This window comes from Balaenoptera physalus (assembly GCF_965194825.1).
Source record: "Balaenoptera physalus genome assembly, chromosome: 13".
NCBI lineage: Eukaryota > Metazoa > Chordata > Mammalia > Artiodactyla > Balaenopteridae > Balaenoptera > Balaenoptera physalus.
In genome coordinates, this window is record NC_138892.1 from 7471145 (window position 1) to 7494056 (window position 22912).

The following is a 22912-nucleotide window of genomic DNA, read 5'->3' on the forward strand; positions in this document are numbered from 1 at the left end:
TCTCAGAGGTACCCTGATCCAAACTGATCACACCCTCTACTGCCTTCCCAAACCAGATCCTCCTCTAGGGAGCCTCCACTCAATAAAAAACACCACCACCCACCTAGACGGCAGCCAGAAGCCAAGGCATTACCCTAAACTATTCCCTCTCCCTCATGCCCTACATCCAATCATTCCACCACAGCCCACCCCCCCACACACACACATACTACCTTAGTTCCTAACACCAACTTGAGTTAATGCAAGAGGCTGAACTTCTTGCCTCCAATCTTGCCTCCCTCTAACTCATGGTCCACACTGTTCCAAGAAGGATCTTTCTGAAACAGCAATCTGAGCCTGTCACTTTCCTTCTTTAAGACTCAATGCTCCCAAGATAAAGTCCAAATTCCCAACATGGTCAACAAGGCCCTGCATGACTGAACCCTGGCTACCTCCCCATGGCAGACTTCCCACTGCATGCTATGTGACAGGAATAAAAGACAAGACAGTAAATGATAGTGATAAGGGGCAGGCATAGCATAAAGATGAAGAAAGCAGGCTCTAGAGCCAGATTAGATTCCCTGAGTTTGAATCCTGGGGGAATTCAAATCCTGCGGGAATCTGAGGGAATGTGGAGTATGAGAGTAATTAGCGGAAGGAGGTCTGTTGTGGGCTCTGAACTGGAACCTTCTTCACATTCTCAGAGAAGTATCAATTAATTTGAGAACTGCCTTTAAGGACTTTTGATTGACGGATGATATACCCTTCCACTCAACACTAGGCAAAGTGTGGATGTTGATTCTGAATGAATACATAAGCCTCCCATCCACAGGTTATGCACTCTTTAAGTACCCTGAGCAGCTGCCTAAGGTGCCTGCCTCCCTCCCAACTTCCACACTTGCCTGCTGCCTACCAAGCTTCTTGGAGAATTTCTCCTTCATGTGGGGGACGATGACAAAAAGGCTGTGCAGAACTGAGAGGAAAACCTCCATCAAGGCTGGATGAGTGGCCTGTTCCGAGTACCTCTGCAAAGAACCAAGAGGGAGAGCACAGTCCTCCAGGACTGAGCCTCTGAAGAAGAAAAACGTGAGCAAAAATTGCATCATCTAGCAATGGGAGACTAAATTCTTTCATTTCAAGGGCACAAAAAACGCTAGGGGACCTGAAGTCACAAGCCTGCATCCAAGGCTTACATCTTCTGCCACTTAATAAATTGTTCAAGATTCGTTACCTCTCCGGGCCTCTACCAAAGAGTAAAACAGAAATAACAAGTCTTACTTCCCAGAAACAAATGATATCTCATGTGTAAAAGGCACTTTCTAAACTGTAATGCAGAGTGACGCTCATGCTTCTAACATATAATAATTTAGTTTACAAACTTCCTTCACGTTTATTTTTCATGTGATCATTGAACAGAATCATGAGGCAGCCTGATATGGTAGACAGAGCTCTGGATTAAGAGTAGAGAAACTTGAGTTCTATTTCAAGCTCTGTACGAAGTTGCTGTGTGCCCTTGGGTCAGTCACCCCCTCCCCTCTCGCTGTTTCAGTTCCCTGTGTGTAAATAGGCAGGGCCTCAGGGACGTGGTTCTTACAGATACTTTTCATTTGGTTTTCAAACCAAGTTTTTTTCCACTAGAAAAGTAATACAAGCGCATTAAAGAAAATGTGTAAAATACAGAAAAGTAGAAAGCAAGAATAATACAATAATTCTATGATCTAGTTCTAGATCTAGCTCTAACGCTTCATAAATCTCAGAGGAAGGCAGAGCAGATGAGGAAGGGTTACTGTTAGTGTGTGCCAATCAGGGCTGCAACCCCTGGCTCCTGAGAGTTACCCACCTGAAGACCCTGGCATGCTGCCTCGGCGGCTTCTTCAAGGAAAAGAGGCTCTCTCCTGTCAGAACCAGAGGATGCTCCCCTGCTGCCACCTACTGTTCCCAGTGGGTATTTTGGAGGTGTCCTTTCCCAACTAACAGTGGCTCCTCACAGGCTCACAGGATGTCCAAACCTCAAAGAGGACGAGACTCACCCAAGATCATCTGCGCAGTCAATAGCTCTGGACCCCGCTCTTCCTACTATCTCCATCTCAAGTCAGCTCAAACCCAGGGCTCTCTTCAGGTCTCTCACCTGTCATTTTACAGAACTCACATATGTGCTCCTTAGTGAAGCCTAGATCAGACACTGACTGCTACTCTTTGCTAAGCAGAAAAACACATAGGTTCAAACCTCAGCACTGTCATATACTTGCTTTACAACCATAGAAAAATGACAACCTCATCTTTAAATTGGGGGAAATGATAGGACCTATTTCACAGGGTCACTGGGAGGGTTAAATTATGAATATAAGGCATTTATCACTTCATAAACATTACCTATTTATTATTTTATTATTACTGCTTTCTACTTTTTAAGAGGCATCTATTAATCTATTATTTACAACAAAGCACTGTACTGTGATTTTAAAACCAAAGGAAAAGTGGCTGCAAGAACAACACTGCTACGACTCTCAGAAGGTCCAGTTGAGCAGTCGAGTCACTGTCTTGTGCCTCTCAGCCTGGCTTGCTCTCACATTCTTCTCCTCCCCAAGCTTCATGCTGTCCAAGGCTCAGAAAACCCACCATCACCATGGGGATACACAAGGAGTCACAGGCACTGAGAAGAAATTCTGAGAAGGCCTCCAAGGTGTCTTCTTTCTCAGCACTGGGAGCTGTGAATGGATTCTCCTGGGCCGAAGGCTCGTTCTGGAATTCCACAGCCAACCTGAGAAATCAATGTGTGGGTATATCTACAACTACCTATGCAACATAAAGGTTAGAAGCATCCTCCTAGAGGGATACCTGAGCTCAGGGCTCAGGGAAAGTATCCCTAAAAGCAGATCTGGAGAAAATTCCAGAGGCCTCAGTGAGGGAGAACCTGGTCTTTGGTCACCTCTTCAGCTTCGTGCTCCCTACCCTCTCTCCCATAACACATGACTCATCCACCCTACTACATGTATTTCCCTGAACATACCATGCTGTTTGCTGTTTCACATCTCTTTGCCTTTACATATGCTGCTCTCTCTACTTGGAATGCCTTCCCCAGATTTGTGACAATGTAATGAATGCCACACATATAAACAAAACTGTCTCTTCCCCAAGAGACTGAGCTCCTTGTGGGTAGAAGCTAATCTGACTTACCTTTCTACTCCCACTATCTAGCACCAGGCCTGGCACACAGTAGATACAACAAATATTTGTTAATGTGAACTGAATTAATCCAACAAGCATTCAGTGAACACCTATAGCACTAGGTTACTTGGGAAGAGGAACAAAGCTGAGTGAGATACAACCTCATTGCACAGTAACAAAAACTTCGCCAGGAGGGAATCTTTAGAAACCTCCTCCACATACCCATTCCACACCCCACACGCATCCCCAACCTCCATCCCAGCCAAAGTCCTCTCACTACACAGCAAAGCATCAGAAATCAAGTGTTGCTTCTAGAGCTTCATCCTTTGTCCGATTCCTTTCTACACCCACCCTCCATACTACTACTTCATCAGACCACAGAGGGGCCCTCACCTGCAGGCATTTCTAAATCCCTCCAGAGTGCTCAGGAGGAACCTTCCTCTTCGAAGAATGGCCTTCTCTGAATCTCTACTGGAGGCATGGCCCTGAGGTGAGAAGGAAAGAGGGTAACCTGTTGGTCAAGTACCTACTCCGTGTTCTGGTCTTTGCTTAGAGGACTACAGACTTCTTCCTCTCACACTGGAGTCTGGCATTCCCATACACCTAACACTTTCCAGGGGATCTTAGGTACATCCTCACAAATCCAGCCATCTAACAGCTCCTTTAAAAAATGGTAGAAGAGGAAACCTTAACCACTTGTCTCCCTGTGAAGCACAGGACTGGTTCTTGTTCTATTATTTGCAGAAAACTGTCACAGGCTAGTGGACAATAGCCTAACTGGCTATAATGCCCATATTATTGCTCCAAAACACACAAAAATCCCCACCGCATCAGGCATGAAGAGCTTAGTTTCCAAAGTTAATCCTGAGAGACATAATCAGCACTCACATTAATAGTATTTCTTCTGATATTTTAAGTCCATGGACCATTAAAAGCCAACAATTATGACACACTGCACATTGGTCAGATTCTTTCTAAGATTATAGCGAATCCAGCCTTAAATAATTTTGTGAGCATGTTTACCATACCTGCTTGGATGATATAAAAGACAAAGTGTGTAGGAGGCTTGGGTACAAACACCCTGGGATTTACTATCCAAACTCAGGTCCTTGCTAGTTTTGGACCTGAGAGAAAAACTATTTAACCCCTGCGACTTCAGTGTCATAATGAGGATAACAATTATTAAGCCCCACAGTTCTGCAGTTAGGAAAAAAAATAACATCTCACTGTAGGTGTGTGTGCATGAGAAAAACCTATAAAGTGGCATATAAAGGTAATGCAATGTACTAATTATCTTCCGAAAACACATTACAGCATGATCTCCAGAAGAAGCAGGCTGCAGTGCACTGACCAGGGGCCTCCAGTTCAGCGGGGTCTGGGAAAAATCTGCACACCGGCTCAGCATGGCTTTGAGCAAGGCCTGTAGCTCCTTGTACAGCACAGGTAGAGCACTCTGATGGTCCTTCCTGCACCCAGAGAGACAAAGGTAGGCCTATGGTGAGGTAAGGGTACTCCAAGGTACCCTCAGGTTCTCAGGCAATGGGGGACAGGTGGTAGATCAGAACACGGGTCCAGGATCTGATATGATAAAAACCCTAGCTCCAACACTTATCTGCTGCATGGCTTCGTGCACATTCTTCATCCTCTCTAGCCCTCAGTTTCCTCATCTAGTCAATGAAAGTTAATAGTACTCTCCTCATAGAATTATTCTAAGGATCAAATTGGATAATGTATGCTAAGCACTCAGCACGATGTTTGCTAGATAGTAAGTCCTTATAAATGACAGCTAAGACTATTATTATTGTTATTAAAGATACAGAAGCTTTTCTCACTGAGAAGGGCCTCCCAGTTAAAAAAGTACTATCTAGAACAGAAGGTGGTCACTGTTCTCAAATAAGTGATAAGCTATCTTGGGGACGAGAGATCAAATTTGCTTTCTGTTTCCTTGATGAGGAAAATCAGGATCAATAGGTAAATGTTATCAAGGACCCAGATCTTATTTAAGGAATATAAGGAAGAACTTTCTAAGAGTCAAAACTCTATAAAGGGGGCTTCCCTGGTGGCACAGTGGTTAAGAATTCGCCTGCCAATGCAGGGGACACGGGTTCGAGCCCTGGTCCGGGAAGATCCCACATGCCGCGGAGCAACTAAGCCTGTGCGCCACAACTAGTGAGCCTGCGCTCTAGAGCCTGCGAGCCACAACTACTGAAGCCCGCACTCCTAGAGCCTGTGCTCCACAACAAGAGAAGCCACCGCAATGAGAAGCCCGCGCACTGCAACGAAGAGTAACCCCCACTTGTCGCAACTAGAGAAAGCCCACGCACAGCAACAAAGACCCAACGCAGCCAAAAATAAATAAAATAAATTTTTAAAAAAGAAGAATGGGGCTTCCCTGGTGGCTCAGTGGTTGAGAATCCGCCTGCCAATGCAGGGGACACGGGTTCGAGCCCTGGTCTGGGAAGATCCCACATGCCGCGGAGCAACTGGGCCCGTGAGCCACAACTACTGAGCCTGCGCGTCTGGAGCCTGTGCTCCGCAACAAGAGAGGCCGCGATAACGAGAGGCCCGCGCACCGCGATGAAGAGTGGCCCCCGCTTGCCACAACTAGAGAAAGCCCTCGCACAGAAACAAAGACCCAACACAGCCATAAATAAATAAATAAATAAATAATAAAATTTAAAAAAAAAAAAAGAATGAAATAATGCCATTTGTAGCAGCATGGGTAGACCTGGAGATTATCATACTAAGTGAAGTAAGTCAGACAGAGAAAAACAAATATCATATGATATCGCTTATATGTGGAATCTAAAAAAAAAATGATACAAATGAACTTATTTACAAAACAGAAAAACAGACTCACAGAGAACAATCTTATGGTTACCAGGGGGAAGGGTGGGGGGAGGGATAGATTGGGAATTTGGGATTGACATGTGAACACTGAGAGCAATCTGCTGGGCCTTCTAACAGGCACTCCGTTAATTGTATATAGTGAAGGCTTGATTTCCCCTTTCCCTCTTCATTTCTGGAAGCTCTAAATTTCTATCCTACATTGATTGTCAAGCCCTGGTTCTGCCATCTTTAAATTCTTTCAACAGTTCTCACTCTTCATTCCTCCTTCTGGTTGTGCTTCCCAGAGATCCTCTGAACCACTCCACCTCAGAGGGACCACCTCAGTAAAAATTCTGAAAAATTAAAGTCAAAAGTAAAATTATCTAAGGATTAATAACCAGCCCCCTCCCCACAGCTCTCCACAATTCTGACCCAACCACCTTTCTGGCTTCTTCATGTACTACTCCCCTTCACACAACCTGCTGGCCAGATTGGCTACCATACCCTCAGTAATCCCTAAAAAGTCCTACCTACATGTTTTGGCCAACCCGGTCCTTCCACAAATCTAGATCTCTCTCATCCCTCAGAGCACAGCTCAAATACTACCTCCTGCCTGAAAGGTGCTAAAGGGGCTACCAGTCCCCCATAACACTGACCTCCTGGGAGATTTCCAGCTCTGCATGGGAACTTCTGACTGACTCTGGCTCTTACTCTATGCCTTTGTTACCCTGTTGGTTTACTCATCTCACCCTTGTTGGGATTCATGCCCCAGATTTAGAGATTCAAATCCAGGAAAGGACAAAAGGGGAAAAGAGACAAACTGATGCCATTATAATGTAAATGCTATTCTTTTCTTCAATTTTTAGAAGCAACCTAGAGTCAAGTGACAAAGACTTAAATATAGTTACAGAAGAGACTATAAATGTTAACAAACTTTACAATATAAAGTTAAAGGTATAGGGACTTCCCTCGTGGCGCAGTGGTTAAGAATCCACCTGCCAATACAGGGGACACGGGGTTCGAGCCCTGGTCCGGGAAGATCCCACGTGCCACAGAGCAACTAAGCCCGTGCACCACAACTACTGAGCCTGCGCTCTAGAGCCCGCAAGCCACAACTACTGAGTCCATGTGCCACAACTACTGAGCCCACATGCCACAACCACTGAAGCCCACGCACCTAAAGCCCATGCTCTGCAACAAGAGAAACCACCGCCACGAGAAGCCTGCGCACTGCAACTAGAGAAAGCCCGTGCGCAGCAATGAAGACCCAACGCAGCCAAAAATAAATAAATAAATTTATAAAATTTAAAAAACTTATAAAATAAAATAAAGTCCCCAGTGGACATTTCACTCCCCAGATCTTCCTTTTAAAATAAATAAATAAATAAAAGTAAAGGTACAGCTGACATTGAGAAGTAGACGGTAAGGAGGAGAAGGCAAAGAAAGAGCTGGGGTGCTAATATACTCAGCTAACCAAGTAGGGCGTCAAGAGATACTGCTTCAAGTTGAGGGAACAAGAAACACAAGTTTTAAGTATATTATTTAAAAGTTTGAAAACATAACATAAATTAACATAAAATAGTAACTAGCAAAAATGCCAAGGAAGTGTAGAGAAGACAAAATAATGTGACCTAAGACTTGTTTTTCTTATTGGCAAGTCAGTGAATAATGTTCTAAATTGACAATAAAGAAATAGCATTACAAGAATATTGTTTAGATTTAGGGAGATAAATCACCAGAACTAAAACCAAAATGAGTTAAAATTAGTCTCCTTTAGGAAGTGGGGACAGGGGGCTGTTCCTTTTTATTATAAATCTTGTGCGTATTTTATTTTTTATTGCTTAAATATATTATTTTGTTAGATTTTTAAAAGGGAGGATGTGGAAACAAAGTAAAATTTTCTATATAAATAAATATGGGTTTCCTCCATTAGTTTTTTCAAGATATCAAGCATCTTACTAAGGAATGATTTCCCATCATGACCCTAGGATCGCTTAGTCTCACCATCCATTTTAACATCATTCATATACTGAGTATCTATTAGGAGTGAGGCATACAGCAGTGAAAAAAATGACATGGTCCCTTATCTCTTGGAGATTATCTTATATAGTGGAGGAGACACAGAACAAATGAATAAATAAGAACTGTCAAGTGTCTGGTAGGTGCTGTAATAGCCAAATGGGTCAGTTAGGGAAGGACACTCTGAATGAGACCTGAATGATGGGAAGAGGCCAGTCATGCAAAGATTTAAGGGAAGAGTATTTTAGGCAGAAGGAAAAATTAGTAGAAAGGAAGTGGGGGCAAGGTCTGGACTAAAACAAATGACTGAGTTTTAAAAAGTTCCATCCACAAAATAAATACAGAATAAAATCCTATTTAAAAAAACATGCAGAGAATTGGAAAGAACTCTTCCAAATTAAAAATATGAAAGCAGAAATAAAACACTCAATAGTAGGGTTGAAGATAAAGTCAAGAAAATCTCCTGGAAACTAGTACATAATGACAAAAAGATAAAAAACTGTCAGACAAAGAAAAGAAAGAAACAAAACAAAGAAAATCAGGTGACCAATCCAGGATGCCCAACATCCAAATGGCAGTCCCAGGAAGACAGAACAGAGTAAATAGAGCAGCGGAAGAAATAATTCAATGAAATTTCCCTGACCTAAAGGACAAGTATCCCCTGGAAGCTGCTCTGGCCTTGACAGGCCCTCGGGTACATGCAGGGGTGGAAAGTTCAGCCTGTCTGGGTCTCTCACCTCAGAAAGGCAGAAATGGCCTTCACTGCCTCAGCAGCCACCTCCAGCACAGGGCTGTTCACTGCCTCTTGGAGGGCACGGCCAGCATCTCTGCACATGGCTGAGCTTGTGAACAGCCTGATCTCCTCTGGCTGCCTGAGAAATTGTAAATGAGAAATGAGTGTGTGAACTCCTATCACTGACCCCACCAGGAATAAATACCTCACTTCTTTCCTTCTCCAGTCTGGCCCCTACAGGCCTGACGCTCCACTACTTTGCTCACCGAGTCAGGATCTGAGCAAAGAGCAGCAGGCCCTGCTTGTGCAGCTCGGTGTTGTTCATCCTCAGGATTCCCTGTAGGCTCCTCACCACGGACTCGATCCCTACCACAAAATGACATGGCAGAGGCCAGGGATCAGGGCTTGCTGGTTTCTTTACTGCCTTCCAGGAGAGATGAGAGGCTCTGGACAGCACATGTTTGCTAGCAGCCCTCATGGAGCAGTCCTGACAAGTTGAACTGATGGGACGGGACTGTGAGATCTTTGAAGGCAGGCCCTTATCTGATTCATCTCTATCTCCCCAAACCCAGCACAACCCATAGCACGACCCTGGCATTCAAGGTATTTAGTCAATACCTACTGGCTGAGCTTCACCTTCTCTACTACACACACTCCTATTTCTCCTCAAAGAATCAGGTAGGACATCCACTCCTCCAGGAAGCCTTCCCTGGTCCACTCAGGCAGAGCTATGGGCCTCCCCTGAGCTCCTACACGTCTTGTACTTCCCCTCTAGCACAGTCCTAATAAGCTTGTTTATATCTCCCTCCCCTTCCAGAGGACAGGGACCACATTATATGTACCTCTAAATCTCTAGGTCCCAGCCTGGTGCCTGGCATAGAATAAGAACACAGAATATAAAATGAATAACTAAATGTGCCCAGTCTAAAAATCTAGATGTGATATAAAAAGTCCCAGACAAGGAAGGTATCACCAGGAAAGAAGAAGGGACAGTTTCAAAAAACTTTGAAAGGATAAATCAGCAAAACTTCGGGACTAACTAGATGGACAGATATCTGGGGCGCAGGAAAAGACTGAATCCAAGGCTGAGTAAAGTTGCTCTGAAGGTGCAACAGGAATTCATTTAGTGGCCCTTCTCTTGCTAAACGTATATACTGCCAATCAATGAAGAGCAGAACTGTTTGGATATCACTGCTTGCATGTGGAATCTGGTAATGAGTTTGGGCTGATGGAAATGACCAGACCAGCACCCCCCTCCAAGGTGTAGGCCGGCCCCCCGTCACTGCTGTTGCCACCTAACTTAAAAGTGCTGTCCACCTGAGCCAGAGCTAGTACAGGACCCACAATACCAACCGTACACCGTGTGGCACTTGGAAAAGAAGAGTGGCTCTTCTGCCAGAAGTATCAAGCAGTTGTAGCTGGACCAGACAAGCACTTCACTGGAAGAGGAAAGATGCTCAAAGAGGAACTCTGGCCAGGGAGAGAGGGAGAAAACAATCAATGACAACTGTGTAATCATGATCCCTTAACTAATGCTAGGACCTTGGATTTATTCAGCATCTCACACCTGTCACTTCATCTGTTCACACACCCTCTTGATGAGACATGATCATTCATTCACAGATAAACCTGGAAAATGCCCTCAGACTTATGGTCTAACCTTATCTTTTTAATAGATGGGGAAACTGAGACCTAGAGAGAAACAGTTGGTGGTAGAGGCGGGACTGGAGCTCAGGTCCCCTAATTCTCAGGATGGGCAGCAACATGATACAGAGAAAAGAGGTTTTAGAGCCAGACAGCCTTGATTTTGTATCCCTTCTCTGCCAATGCCAAGTCTTGTTGATTTAAACCAGTTATTTCCCTTCCCTAGTTCAATTTCCTTATTCATAAAATAGCAAAGATGAGGACCTAAATGTGGCAACATTTGCAATGCACCTCAGGGCATATTTCCTGGCTCATAACAAACCTTCAAGACACATTAGTTCCTTTTGCCTCTCGGGTCCACAGATCTTTCCACCACCCCACACTAGGTGTTTATTCCTAGATGGTCAAATTAGTGACAAAGTTCAGTAACAAACTGCTCAGGGTCATATTAGAAATCTGTAGCAAGAGGATTCAGACTTCATGAGGCCTATTTCCTAGAGTCTGTCATACACAATGAACATGCCGCCAACCATCCCTCCGGTATGCGTATCAAAGAACCCCCAACAAGACTGCTGCTGCTGCTACTCAAGGGTCTCCAGTCACAACTCTGGGGTCCTCAGAGGAGAAAGTTAGAAGGGGCCTCCTACCTGGGATGTCAGCATGGATGAAGGCTGGGGCGTGCTTCGCTGGTGAGTGCAGCAGTACTGCAGTTATACAGTGGGCACTGGCCACCTGCAGAGTCTCATCCCTGGAAAGAAGAAGCTGCAGAAACAGGCAGCAAAATGTGTCACAGTCACACCACTAACAGGACCAGAGGGAAGCAGCCTGAATGCCTCAGGGCAGAAGCCTGATTTGTCTCTGAATCCCTCACACACTACAGGTGCCAGGCATAAGGATGGTGCTCAGGGAGAGCAGTTACAGATTATGGAAAGGAGTCTCTGTCAACAGCAGCAGGAGAGAAACAGAACAAAAGAACACAATGGCACTCAAAGAACACTAACATCGTCCCCAAGAAGGGCTCAGGCCTTCACTGACAAAAGTACTTTCACAGCCCTCATCTGGTTTTGATGTTTCAACAAGCCTGGGACATAACAAGGGAAGGTTCTACTATGAGCCTTGCTTCAAAGAATGTACAGAAAAGAGTTAACATTGCAGGCCTGAGACTGTTATCCTTAGAAAGTCCTGCCTGCAAGGTTGGCCACTCACTCAGTTTGGGAAGTTGAATTTCAGGAGGGTTCCCAACCCTCCAAGAACTGGTAAAAGTGGCTCACTGTGACTAAACTATTTGCACAAGCAATGCAGTTTATGCTGAACCCACCCCTACTTTCTTTCTGGGAATCTAGAATTTTGGTATGTGCTAGGCAGAGGGTGCCTCTATAACCAGCCAGCTCCCAATTAAAACCTTGGGCACAGGTTTTAACTTATCCTTTCATGACTGAAAGAAAACCAACTTTGAGCCTTCTAATAGCATATTGTTTTGGCCAGTAAGAAAATACTTAGGAAATCCTGGATAGAAGGAGTGGTGGATAAGGAAAAAGGCCCAGGAAGCATTCAGGTTCTCTTGTTATTGAACCCAGAGACCACGAATCACAAGACAACTACCTTTTTGAGCACCAAAGGCAGTGAGGTCTCTCCTGGTGGCCCCTCAACACTCTCAGTACTTTCCACCAGCACAGATTTGTTCATGATCATGGACACAAAGAGGTCATACTTCAGCAGCTGCCTCAGCAAACCTAGAAAACAAAGGGGTTGGGAAGTGAGGCAAGAGGAGCATAGGCACCGGAATACACCCAAGGCAGCTCCTCCGACATCCCCTAGAAACTTCTTCATGTCTCCATAGATATTCCTAAGTATTTTATTCTTTTCAATGCTATTGTAAATGGGACTGTTTTCTTAGTTTCTTTTTCATATTGTTTGTTGCTAGTGTATAGAAACACAAGTGATTTTGTATCCTACAATTTTACTGAATTCATTTATTAGTTTAAACAGTTTTTAGTGTAGTTTTTAGGGGTTTCTATATATAAGGTAATATCATCTGAAAACAGAGGCAATTTTACTTCTTCCTTCCTTTACTTCTGCCTCTTATTTCTTTTTCTTGCCTAATTGTTCTGGCTAGGACTTCAAGTACTATGCTGAATAGAATCCCACCTTTTTCTTTGCAATCTCCATGAAAGCACGTACCACGATGGACTCTGTCCACATCTGTCCTCCACATTGGGCTATGAACTCCCACAGATCAGAGCCTGGGTTTGATCATCTTTATGACCCCAGAGCCCAGAACAGGGCCTGGCTCAGAATGAACACTCTCTTATGTGTGGCTGAACTAGTCATAACAGAGCTCTTGGCCCAAACTGTGAAAAGAAATCATTGTTACCCACAGACTATGCTTTTCCCTGTAGCTCCTGCTCTGAAACAGGTCCTCACCCAGTCACCAATCACAGAGCCCATTTGCTCTATCCAAAATACGAAAGCTCCCTGCTCAAAAGCATTTGATAGATCTCGTGTATTTATGTAAGGAAGTAACAGGAGAGGCTGAAAGGGTACGCTGAGCCTCAAATAACAAGCAGAGAAACTTGGACTTCACTCTGGAGGCCAGAGGGAGCCATAGATGATTTTCCAAATAGGAGACTGACAGGATGCAAGCTATGCAGTGTGAAGATTAATTTGGCAGCAAGTACAGGATGCACCAGGGCATGCAATAAAGACCAGAGGCAAAAAAATTGCTGTCCCACTTTTCTTCCTCTTCTCCTTCCAAAGATGACATTCTTAGGATACCACACCAACATTAGGCATCTTTCACAGTCTGTGCCTCTTATCTACCAAACCCACAGCTTCCATCCTTTGCAAAGCAGCAAACCTCCCCACCACTAGTGAGCCAATATCTCAAATCCTCAAGCAAAACCTCAAAAGCTTTCTCTTTTCTCTCCAGTCCCATGTCTTACCCAAGCAGTTGATCTTTAGCTCCTTTGTCTGGGCACCATCCATGGTGGAAAGGAAGAGAGGACACAGTTTCTCCCGGAAATGGCCCAAAAGCATCTCGGCTGCAACTGGTGAGGAGTACAGCTTCCCATAAAGGTAGCAGACAGAAGCTTGCACCCTCTCACTGGGGTATACTAAACCTCTCAACAGATGTTCCATCAGGTCACCTATTCAGAAAACAACCAAGGGGTCAGGGGAACCTCATAATGTCAACTGCTAGATGACACTCCAAACTATTGCCCTGAATGGAATAGTGATGGTAATCCCCTACAATCCCCCACAATACATGATTTCTGGGAACTTAATCAAAAGGGAAAACCAAGGCTTAGAGAAGTTAAGTGATTTACCCTTGGATAAATACTTTGTGAGATATTTATTTGCTTTTACTAATAGAAAAAAAGTGCTTCTATATTCTAGAATTAATTCTTCCTCCCACCTGAAAGGAAGGCTCATAGTAGGTACTTAATTCTTTTGTGTTAAAAAAATGAATTGAAGGAGCCCAAGACCAGAGTTGAGAAACACTTTTTTTCCAATTGGCCAACATACAGCAGATTTTGCAGACGGAGAAACTAAAGCCTAGAGAAGGAAAGTAATGACTTCCCAGATGTACACAGTGAATGGACCACCCAGATGGAAGTGTGATCAAAACAGGTGAAAGGGTAGTGGTAGCTCTTCCCCAGAGGTCACTCACTGTGCTCCATCACAAGCTTGTCTGCCAGAGCAGGGATCGCATCCACCAACTTGCCGAGAAGGGTCAGGGTGGCCAGGCTGCCTCGCATGGAGGGCATGTTACACAGCTACAGAGAGTGAACATACCCTGCTCTATAAATTAGGATCAGGACAGATCTCCCACCAAAATTCATCTTGCCCTATCCACACCAAACCCTGTACTGCATGTGTCTCTCACCACAGTCAGTAATCAGCCTCTTTAGCTAAGTGTCTATATCCCCTATTGGACTGGGAAGCCCCAAAGGAAAGGGACTGAGTCAAATTCCTCTCAGTGTCCTCAGTACATGTTTGTTAAACTAAATTAGAATTAGCATATTTTGCCTCTTATGGAGCCAGAAACTGGGAGGTGAAATTTGGGAACGTCATAAAGATGGAATTCTAGTTCATTGCAAAAAAAATTGATTATCATCATCATTATTATAGCTACTATTACTGAACATTCTATTTGTCAGGTACTATGCTTGATGCTTTACAGGCAGAGTCAATAGTACATATTTCACCTTTTCTACTGACTAGCTGTAGTACCTTAAGTAAGATTCTTAACTCTTCTGGTGGGAATTAATAATAGGACCAACTTCATAGGGTTGTTGGGAGGACTAAATGAGATGGTGCATGTAAAGTACCAACATAGTGCCTAGCATATAGAAAGTGCTCAAAATGTTAAGTGGCATAATCATAATGATAAATGTTGATATATATAATTATAAATTCAATCATATATTAACCACATGCAAGTAATTATAATGACATGATTATTTAACATTATTTCTAATTAAATATTGCTCTTGATGGTGTTAAATGAGCATTTGTCTTCCTTTTGCAAAAAAAAAAAAAAAAGTGACTCTGATATTATCCCTAAATCTTAAACACAATGCAGAAGCTGCTTGTTTAACTGATATCTGTGACTACACTGAAGAAAGCAGGTTAAATATACCTTTTCAGTGTTTACCTTAGATGCTGATAAAACCAAATGCCTTCAGTACAAAATAAACCAAACAAAAATACTAAGCCAAGACATAGTGAACATATTTCCTTAATAAATTCATCAAGGAAATCTGTATTATATTTAGGAGGATATAGAGAATGGCCATGGATGATTATGCCAGAAAATGGACTTCAGCACACGGAGGCAGCATTTGGGAGATTGAAAAGGGAAGGAAAGAAGCTAGAAAGAGTACTGGAGCAGAAGACCCAGGCCCTAGCTCTGGCTCTGCCACTGACTCGGTGACCTCAGGCAAGTCCCTTTTCCTCTCCGGATTTCAATCTCCCCATCTATCCAAAGAAGGGTTGACCCAGCTCTGACATCTGAGGATTCTGAGGGGTACTCAAGAACCAACAGCTACTTTACTGACCTCTTTGTGACACTCATCCAGCAGGCAATGAATGGTCTGCTCTAACTTCAGCTGAGTTGTAAGCTGGATAAGGACTGAGCAGACACAATAACATTACTAATCAGAAGACAACCCATGGCCCAGAGTTCACTTTTCATAGCCCTTCTAATCAAAGTCATTTGCTTGTGTTAATCGGCATTAGTCTTTTCTATCTCCCCCATTCTTCACTGTTTTTCATCAATGGTTGACAACTAGGCTATACATTAGAATCACCTAGGAAGCTTAAAAAAAAGAAAAAAAAAAAAACAACTAGCACCCAAGTCCCACCCCAGACCAATTAAATCAGAATCTCTAGATAAAGAGTCTAAGCATCTGGATACTTTTTTAGTTTCCCAGGTAAGTCTACTGTGAAGCCAAGGTTGAAAACTACTATATTATTTCTACCTTTTTCCTTCCTCAGAATTTGCTACTTCATATATGAAAAAAACAGAATTATGAGTTAGTTCCTGTGCCAATAATCGGCGATAATATTATCGCTCAACCCCAAACCTGACCTTCTATACAACTGTTTGTGATGCTTCTGCTGGTGTCTTTGAGGAGGAGTAGAGAAGAGGCTGGCTCTACAAGTGTGGGGAAAGCTGCAGACTAGATTTGGCTGCTGCTGAGGGAAGGCTCTGCCACCTCCAGGGTAAAGAAGCATTCTAGGACAACACTCACAGAAACAGGAAGGCAGGAAGCAAACAGGAAACAGTGAGGAAGGAGCAAGTCCTTCTCCCTCTAGCTTTGCAATCTCCATCTAGTATCCACCACCTCAGTGAAGTTCCTGGGATCTGATGAGGGTTCTGCAAGCTATGCTGGTACCAACCAGGAGCAGATGGCTTTAGAATTATAGCCCCACTCAAGAGTGGCCTTGAGGAAAATGGTGAAGGGAAATCTCCCCACCCCTGCCAGTTGTCAGACTTTCAAGGGGTACTTTGTCCACATTCTCTAGACGGAGAGATGGGCAAAAGTACATACAGGTCATATTGACTTATCTGTCACAGCTGCTAGCGGTTACAGCTGCTAACTGCGTGTCTGGATAGTCATGGACCCAGCAGCAGCCAAGCCGCATCCTCTCCTCAGAGGTCTGTGTTTCACGTATGGGGTCCTTCCTCCAAACTTGTAAGTCTTAATAATTCCAACCTCTCCCTTTGTTTCCCTATCCCTAGGGGTGGAAGCTGTTTTCAAAAATTGCCACCTCGGTGAAACTCGGTTCGCTTTTGCCTTTAGTTACCTAGTCAATAATTCTTTAAAGATTTTTTCTGTTCAAATAACTTGTGTGGTTTATGTTTCTTGACTATATCCTGATACCGTTCTTGCTCTTTTGGCAAGAATCCTCTCATCCCAGGGACCTCCCTAGTGGCGCAGTGGTTGGGAGTCCGCCTGCCAATGCAGGCGACATGGGTTTGAGCCCTGGTCCAGGAAGATCCCGCATGCTGTGGAGCAACTAAGCCCGTGAGCCACGGTTACTGAGCCTGCGTGCTAGAGCCCGCGTGCCACAACTGCTGATCCCGCGTGCCTCAACTGCTGAGGCCCGCGTGCCTGGAGCCCGTGCTCTGCAACGGGAGAGGACACCACAATGAGAAGCCCGCGTGCAGTGGCGAAGACCCAATGCAGCCAAAAATAACATAAAATGAAATGGATAAGTTTATTAAAAAAAGGAAAAAAAAAAGAAAAGAATCCTCTCATTCCAATGCTCTTGTCTTCCTTCTTCTTGAGTCCTTTATAGGTAAACCCAGGCACTTCCACAGCTTTAACCACCACCTATGTGCAGACAACTTCCAACCAACCAATATGAATGTAATAAAAACAGAGTTTTGTACATGTCTCTGTAACAGCACTCATCAGCCCTTGTTATTTACCAGACAATCTCTCTTCCAGACTGTAAACTCTTAGAGGATAGGGACCATGTCAGATACAACCCTAGTGTCTGACACAGTACTTGGCACAGAGTAGGTGCCCAAGAAAGAAATGCAGAATTAATGATTGACAATTGAATTTTCTTTATCTGTCTCTAAAATGGAACATTTCGTCAAGGTCTCAAATAATCAAAGCTGCAATTCAGGCTAATATCCCCAGCTTCAAATGCTAGGTACACACAGTTTAATCTTACCTTCAATACAGAGGTCTGTTATACTCCCATCCTCTACATTGCATAACAGTCCTTGGAGCAGAAGGAGGTAAGAGGGGGATGGTTAACAGATAAAAGAGAAACAAATCCAGAAAGGCACACTGAATTCTAAGACTAACAGCAGCTTTAAGCAATGTCCCAGCTAAAGTCTATCCTCAACACCAAACTCCAGATTTTCAGTAACCCACTCTGGCTTTAAAAGGATTAAAATAGTCAGTGTGGCACAGCACAAAAACTGTGTGTTCTGGAGTCTCTAACAGACCTGGGGTAAAATTCCAGTTCTGCCAGCTGTTAGCTAAGACCTCCCTGAGCCTTGGGGATCATCCTCTCTCCCTTAAAAGACTGTCCTGGCAGTTAAAAGCCTGAAAAGCCTCCAGCAGAGAAAAGCACCCAATTTGAATTAGCTCCCTTCCTCCCTAAAAGGGCTCATTCCATAGGACATTATAATTGTATTAAAAGAAGGGACCTTTTAATCCATCTCATTTTACACCTGAAGAAACTAAGGTACAGAAGAGAAGAAGTAACTCAATCAGGGTCACACTCAGATCAGCAGACTCCAGATCTGACTTCTAATCCTGTTCAAAGACCACAGAGACTGGACTTTTTGAAAGATCACACATTTCCTACATTCATCTTCACACTTTTACTAACCTCTGAGCTGTGGTAAAGCCAGTTACCATACAATGCATCGTGTATCTTAGAAAGGGGACAATTTCTTCATTATTATGACAAAACAATTTACTAGTAAGTTAAACTGCTACATCGCAAAAAGTCTAAACTGTGGTTCCAAGACCATTTCTCCAAGACCCCAAAAGCAAATGTACAAGGTATACATGCAAAATTCATGCCAAGTTTTCCTTTCAATCTCACCGAAAAGCATGCTTATGAAGTGGATACAGACTCTCTGATCCTGAGCCACCAGCTGCATGACCAGGGAGGCATGCCTCATGAGAGCATCTCGGAAGCCGGACAGCACGTGCTTCTTGCGCACCAACTTGGAGCAGAGGAAGAAAAATATTCAATAGCAACCAAGTCTCAGCCATTCTGAACCCAAACAAGTGTAATTTCCAAATATAATTACAAGATAATACTGGTAGGATCATCTAAACTATGGATTATGAAAAAGGGCATCATTTACACACAGGAATCCATGTGTTCAAACAAAGGATTATACAAGAGCGAAGGTTTCTAATAAAGTATATTTACATAGCACTTTACTGTTCACAAATCACTCTTTTGTCGAATAGCTCATTTAAGCCTAATGAGTTGGTAAAGCAAGCAAAAACAGATATTATTATCGCCATTTTGGAGATGAGAAAACTGAGGCTCAGACACCTTCCCAAGGACTCAAATCTAAGTGTCCAACCAGGTGTTGTCCAAGGTCAGTGCTCTTTCCACAGTCTGTGACAGTGATACTGGGGACCATTCATGAGCCTCACTGAGGTAGGTACAGAAAAATTCATTCTTCCATTCAATGTAGATATAAATCTTCACACTCAATTCACCTCCCTATACAGGGAACTGGGTAGCAGCTGTGCAAAGTACTCAAGACAATAGCAAAACTTAGGTCAAAAAAGGGGTGTGCACCGAGGATAGAACTGGAGCATGGGTACAACTGACTACATCACCCCTTCAACTGGTGAAAACTGAAGCTAAGAAAAGTGTGTTCAAAAAAAGGTGGAGAAGTTGCATCTCTTATTGCCTCTAAACTGTGCAAGTCTCCTGTTCTCCTTCACCAATTCCTCCCACATAATGCATTAAGCCAGTGATCTAAATGAGTTACTCAAAAAATTTCCATGACGTTCCTTCACCTGGCAGATTAAATCCAAGCTCCTTAGCTTGGATTCAAACTCTTAAAGGAACTGATCTCAACCCTGGCTCTCTAATCTCACCTCCCTCAACTGCCCTTCAAACACATTCTGATTACCTCCCCAAACTCATCCTTGCTAATCCTTGCCTCCTAGAAAAAGCTCCCTCATTTCCTCTAGCCCAAATCTTACCCATCTTCTCAAGCGTAATTCAAATGCTTCCTCCTCTAAAAAACCTTTCCTAATTTCACTCCTTAACCCACACAGCACTTGACCACAAATATGTCCACCTTCTAAATTCCCAGGAATGTGTTCTCTTATTTTCTTCCCTACCTCATTGTCTTATTCACCTCTATCTCTCACTGTCCAACAATGGCAGCCTCAGAACTCTAGCCTCAGTGATATTGCAGACGTTACCAGCTAGCACAGCGGTTCTCAGAGTATAGTCTTCGGATCCCTGAGGGTGCCCAAAACACTTTCAGGGGATCCACAAGATCAAAATTATTTCCGTATAATACTAAGATGCTATTTGCCTTTTCCACTTATTCTCTTACAAGGGTACAGTATTTTTCAAAGGGGGCATGTCACAACAGATAAAATGCAGAAATATATGAGAACCCGGCTGTCCTCTGTTAAGCCAGACATTAAAAAGATTTGCAAAAATGTAAAACAAAGACATTCCTTGCACTCTTTCTTGTTCTGAAAATAGTTATTTTTATTTTTTAAATCATTTATGCCACAGAACTATACACTAAAAATAGTAAATTGTATGTTATCAATACCTATATTTTGCCAAAATAAAAAGAATTATATTAATATGTAATGGACTATTATTTTTATAAATTTATTTATTTATTTATGGCTGTGTTGGGTCTTCGTTGCAGTGCACGGGCTTCTCATTGCGGTGGCTTCTCTTGTTGTGGAGCACAGGCTCTAGGCACGCGGGCTTCAGTAGTTGTGACACGCGGGCTCACTAGTTGTGGCGCACGGGCTTAGTTACTTCACGGCATGTGGGATCTTCCCGGACCAGGGATCGAACCCGTATTCCCTGCATTGGCAGGTGGATTCTCAACCACTGCACCACCAGGGAAGCCCTACTATTATTTTTAAATGAATACTTTAAACTTTTGTTATTTTTAATACAGTAAATAAACAAAAGCTCTTTGGGGGTCCTCAACTCTTTTAAAAAGTGTAAAGCCGGACTTCCCTGGTGGCACAATGGTTGAGAGTCTGCCTGCCAATGCAGGGGACACGGGTTTGATCCCTGGTCGGGGAAGATCCCACATGCCGTGGAGCAACTAAGCCCGTGTGCCACAACGACTGAGCCCGCGTGCCACAACTACTGAGCCTGCACTCTAGAGCCTGCGAGCCACAACTACTGAGCCGGAGTGCCACAACTACTGAAGCCCGCTCGCCTAGAGCCCGTGCTCCCAACAAGAGAAACCACCGCAATGAGAAGCCCGCGCACTGCAACGAAGAGTAGCCCCCGCTGGCCAGAACTAGAGAAAGCCCGGTAGCAACGAAGACCCAACACAGCCAAAAAATAAATAAATAACTTTTTTAAAAAAAGTGTAAAGCCATCCCTAGAGCAAAAATTTGAGAACCGCTGATCTAGCTCATCCCCCACCCACCCACGGCAACAATTCCAGCCCTGTGACTCTGAGAGAACAGTCATCTCCCAAACTCTTCTTGGAGGTCTCCACGGACAAAAAACTCACTGCGAAGGTGGGTAGGCATTGAAGGAACACGCAGCCCACGCTTCAGCCAGCTCTGCCTCTCAGAAAGCTCTTCCCCTCACCCCACTCCTGCTCGGCCGTAACTTCCACTCGTCCTGCCGCCACGGAGCCCAAGGAGCCCCCTCCTCCCATTCGCACAATCAGAAAGCGAAGGAATAAGCCCCCAGGGTGCGCGCGCCTTGCCCTCAGGCTGAGCGGGGACTCAAATGGGAGGGAGCCTGAGCGAAGGCTAAACCCTGGAGAAGTGGAGAGAGGGTCAGCAAAGGGCAGGGCAGCTGAGAGAAGGGCTTACGGGAAGGTGGGAACGCGTGCCAGTGAGTCTAGGCTGGGGGCCCTGGGAGCCCCGGGTTTAGCGCGGACAGGGTAGGCCCACTTGAGGCGCAGAGCCAGGGTCTGGGCCTCCTTTGTAAAGGGGATGCTGAGCGGTCTGCGGGGTAGGCCGCCGTGGCCGGTAAGGGGGTGGGCCTGCTTAGGGGCTAGATTTAACGAGGCGGGTGGGCCCGGCTTAGTTTCGGGGAAGGTGCGTCCAGTTGAAGGGAGTTGCTCCCGCCCGGTTGGTGAGGGAAATGCCAGCTCGCACCGATACGCTAGGCTCCGGCAGCAGCTCCAGCGCGCAGGCCAGGCAGAGGCGTGGGGACATGGGCAGCAGCCACCGCGGGTCGTGCCGGTAATGGGCCCTCTCGAAGAGCAGTGCCGCCTCTTCGTCCCTCCCGGGCCCGGGAAGGCCTGCCGCCGGCTCCCTCACAGCCATCTCTCCGCTTGCGTTCTACCACGGCATCACCTTTTCCCGCGTAGTTTATGCGCAAGCGCACTTGGCAGAGCTCGACGCGGGCGCGTGGGGAGACGGGTAATGCGCCTGCGCGAACCGAATACCAGCCAGTCTCAGGAGAGCAGCGGCCCCTGCGGGCGGGTGACGCGCCGCAGGAGTCGGAAGAGCGTCCCTGTAAGCCCCAAGCTGCTCTTGGAGCCTGCAGGAATTCGTCTTTACCACGCCGAAGGTTGAAAAGCATTTATAAAGACGCTGTTATTAGCCTTGAAAAAGGAAACAATCTATTTGTGGTATTAAAAAAGTAAACGATCTCAGGGATTCTTATCGAAAAACTATCAGCACTATTATTTTAAATTTACGTGGCACCTTTCTCTCAAACAATCTAAGGTGACACCTTTCTTTCAGAGATTCTAAGATGGTCCCCTTAAAATATCGTCTCACAGAGGGCTGCACAGTACTTGCGATTTTGTGAGCGCAGAAGGAATACTGAAGAAGAAAAAATAGTTTGTTGTTAAGTATATTAACAAAACCCGTCAATCTACAAGGATTTAATTAGCGCCAAAGTGCCCAGCAACCGGTTAGTATTAAAGGAGATAGGTTCAAGAGATGTTTTCTACATTCAGAAGCAGTGTGACGGAGTAGAAAAAGTGCTTTCCATGGCAAAATAATTTGGAAAACAATGGTTTATTTTTAATGGAGTATTATGAACTGATTCTTGAGAAAAGTAGATATTAACATGGAAAAATCCTCGTTAAAATGCTGTGTACAAAAGATGCAGAATTATATACATAAGTATGTAAAATAAATAAGCAAACATTTATTCAACACCATTAAATTATATTATAGCAGTAATATATGTTCAGTGAAGAAAATAGAAGAAAAAATAATATTTTGATATATTTTCTTCTAGTCTTTTTCTACACCTTTTTACAACAGCAACATACAAAGGTGTGTAAACTTTTCTCAGAAAAATATCATGTACATCTTCCATATAATTAAACATTATTCTATGTTTATT

The 22912-nt window shown here is 44.2% G+C and overlaps 1 protein-coding gene across 1 annotated transcript in view; it reads right to left on the reverse strand.

Moving 5' to 3' along the window:
- Positions 1-21895, reverse strand: part of MEI1 (meiotic double-stranded break formation protein 1) — a 67058-nt gene extending 45163 nt beyond the window's left edge. The window contains exons 1-15 of the mRNA XM_082420757.1: positions 21706-21895; positions 18452-18575; positions 17564-17614; positions 15433-15506; positions 14043-14148; positions 13315-13518; positions 11975-12105; positions 11020-11134; positions 10082-10198; positions 8995-9094; positions 8733-8867; positions 4499-4613; positions 3541-3632; positions 2599-2740; positions 893-1004 (exon numbers count right to left, since the gene is read on the reverse strand). Coding sequence (XP_082276883.1) covers positions 893-1004; positions 2599-2740; positions 3541-3632; positions 4499-4613; positions 8733-8867; positions 8995-9094; positions 10082-10198; positions 11020-11134; positions 11975-12105; positions 13315-13518; positions 14043-14148; positions 15433-15506; positions 17564-17614; positions 18452-18575; positions 21706-21876 — 1789 coding nt within the window. The 5' untranslated portion in view covers positions 21877-21895. The remainder of the gene's footprint in view (positions 1-892; positions 1005-2598; positions 2741-3540; positions 3633-4498; positions 4614-8732; positions 8868-8994; positions 9095-10081; positions 10199-11019; positions 11135-11974; positions 12106-13314; positions 13519-14042; positions 14149-15432; positions 15507-17563; positions 17615-18451; positions 18576-21705) is intronic.
- Between the last annotated feature and the right edge of the window lie 1017 nt (positions 21896-22912).